This window comes from Protomyctophum bolini, assembly GCF_963924005.1.
Source record: "Protomyctophum bolini genome assembly, chromosome: 24".
Classification (NCBI taxonomy): domain Eukaryota; kingdom Metazoa; phylum Chordata; class Actinopteri; order Myctophiformes; family Myctophidae; genus Protomyctophum; species Protomyctophum bolini.
In genome coordinates this window covers 25,377,280-25,380,266 of record NC_137885.1, presented here as the reverse complement: position 1 = coordinate 25,380,266, position 2,987 = coordinate 25,377,280, and the positions used below count along the sequence as shown (strand labels likewise).

General features: G+C 51.0%; 1 protein-coding gene across 1 annotated transcript in view; it reads left to right on the top strand.

Annotated features, from left to right (window-relative positions):
* Window positions 1–2,761, top strand: part of LOC308311488 (bile salt export pump-like) — a gene marked incomplete at both ends in the record, with an annotated part of 24,112 nt that extends 21,351 nt beyond the window's left edge. The window contains 2 exon segments of the mRNA XM_080758177.1: window positions 149–295; window positions 2,561–2,761. Of these exon segments, the coding sequence (XP_080614303.1) occupies window positions 149–295; window positions 2,561–2,761 (348 nt within the window).
* Window positions 2,762–2,987: the final 226 nt, after the last annotated feature.

Sequence of the window (2,987 nt, the reverse complement as noted above, 5' to 3'; positions counted from 1 at the left end):
AACATAATGCTTTAAAAACACCGAAACGCACGCACGCATGCACACACACACACACACACGCACACACACACGCCCACACGCACACACACACACACACACACACAAGCCAATCTCATGGATCAATCTTTTTTTGGTCTCGTCTCTACAGAAGTACGCCACCAACGTGGGCTCCCAGGGCTCCCAGCTGTCTCGCGGTCAGAAGCAGCGCATCGCCATCGCCAGAGCCATCATCCGTGACCCCAAGATCCTGCTCCTGGACGAGGCCACGTCTGCCCTGGACACGGAGAGCGAGAAGGTGAGCGTCCTCATGTCCTCGTCTGTAGCCTGGCTTCCAGACTGATCCGCTGTCCGTCATAACAGCCTGGCTTCCAGACTGATTCGCTGTCCGTCATAACAGCCTGGCTTCCAGACTGATTCGCTGTCCCGGCTGTCCGTCATAACAGCCTGGCTTCCAGACTGATTCGCTGTCCCGGCTGTCCGTCATAACAGCCTGGCTTCCAGACTGATTCGCTGTCCCGGCTGTCCGTCATAACAGCCTGGCTTCCAGACTGATTCGCTGTCCCGGCTGTCCGTCATAACAGCCTGGCTTCCAGCCTGATTCGCTGTCCCGGCTGTCCGTCATAACAGCCTGGCTTCCAGCCTGATTCGCTGTCCCGGCTGTCCGTCATAACAGCCTGGCTTCCAGACTGATTCGCTGTCCCGGCTGTCCGTCATAACAGCCTGGCTTCCAGCCTGATTCGCTGTCCCGGCTGTCCGTCATAACAGCCTGGCTTCCAGCCTGATTCGCTGTCCCGGCTGTCCGTCATAACAGCCTGGCTTCCAGCCTGATTTGCTGCGTTCCGTGGATTTGTTTTGTCACTTCGTTACTCAGTCTGGGCCTATCAGGGGCCTACCTCCAAGGTATAGGCGGGACATGTACACGGTTAGGGTTGCCACCTTTGAGATCTTGAAATAAGGAACACTTATACGACCACGCGGCGAAGCAGCGCCGTTATCGGGTTATCGACTAACTGGCCTTGGAAGGCCTCGGGATCCCCCAGGAGGAAGTTACTAATGTTGCTCTGGAGAGGGAAGTCTGGGGCTCTCTGGTGGAGCTGTTTCCCCCGTGACCCGACTACGGATAAGCGGTTGAATCAGGGACGGATTAACCCCCATGAGGGCTCCTGAGCCGGTAATGTGTTGGGGGGGGCCCATAGCGTGCATGCGTGCACATTCTTTGTGTTTTTATGTTTTTATCATCTTTTTGACCTAAATTTAACAAAATGAATGGCCAATTCCAGGGCCTCAGACCCAGTACCATGCGGTCCAGTTTCCTCAAAGGGCCCCTAACAGCCAAGGACCCCTGGGCCCCGGTCACACTGGCCCAATAGCTAATTTGGCCCTGGGATGGATGATTTCACATACCATATTAGCCTTTGGGGTCACTTGGTGGTCACTGTGGTCAGTAAGAAAGGGGTATACTGCCCTGTATTTGTTATGAAGTAGCCTATTCTGTTTATAACAACATAAGATTTCTGATTCTGAATCTGAATTCTTTAAATGGGCACAATATTTAATTCAATTGATTCATTTATATTAAATACATTATTTATATATTTTTAATTGTAATATTTATTAGACTTCATTAATAAACAATCCACCATAATATTCTACTGAAATAGTTTGGCTATTATTCCCACATCAGCAGCCATTGGCTATTGCATGGGCAGGACAATAGACCAAATCGATCTCGGGGGCAGTTTCAGTCATGAAGAACTGTGACACTTCTTGTTGGGTGTTCTGTGATCATACTGTTGATCCCTGAAGCATGCTGTTTGCTATCAAACAGTTCCCCATGCGCCACAGAAAACATACGCCGACATACTTTGCAATTTGCTTTATATTAATCTCCCGTGACGCTGTCAAGCCAGGGGTTTGCCTATTCCCTGCACTCACGTCTATATTTTTAAGGCGTTTTCTTTTTTGAGACGGTGGAGAATCTGCTGTTGTGTTGTAGAACTTCTAGTACTAGACATTTTAAACAGCGTGGTGTGGCCGGCCGGCGAGACACGCACTGGATTCGGCACGTCGCCACAGCGCAATTGAGAGCAGAGCACACCGCACACAAGCAGATCAGCAGCCACGGGGAGGTTTTTGTTTATGCTCGTGGGAGGTCCTGTGTGACCCCCGCGCCAGAACAATCGTGCTGTCTTTAATATTTCCTGTTTTATTTTGTTCATTATTGTTAAATTCAGTGATGACGTTGTGTGACAGATTGCGCAGGGGGCATTTAGGAAAATACGGAACAAACCGCGTTCCGTATTGATTCAATACGGGACGCATCATTTAATGCTCAAATAAAGGACGAATCCGTATTTTACGGAACGGGTGGCAACCCTAAGACCCGGGTTTGGTTGTATCAATATGCAGCTACTGCATGCTGTTGCCCTATCAGCATCTCTGGTTACTGTTACTGTATGTGGACATTAATAGATGATTAAAGTGTGTGTGTGTGTGTGTGTGTGTGTGTGTGTGTGTGTGTGTGTGTGTGTGTGTGTGTGTGTGTGTGTGTGCGTTGCAGACAGTGCAGGACGCCCTGGACAAGGCGCGTGAGGGCCGGACGTGCATCGTCATCGCTCATCGACTGTCCACCGTCCAGAACTCTGACATCATCGCCGTGATGTCACGAGGCCTGCTGGTGGAGAAGGGGTCACATGACCACCTCATGGGCCTCAAGGGCGCGTACTACAAGCTGGTGACCACCGGGGCGCCCATTAGCTAACGGCTAAATGCTAAACCACCGCCCATTAGCTATAACAGGCCCACAGTCCACACGGGGAAAACTACTCGGACCCTGATACTACTACTAGCTACTCTTGCGTCAGTCGACAGAACTTCTTCTTTGGGGAAGCATCGCGGCCAACGCGGGGGTTGCGTGGCACAGGCACCTGGAAGCCAGCTCTGACAGTTGGACGGGGGCATGTTAACGTGAACACGCATTACCCACA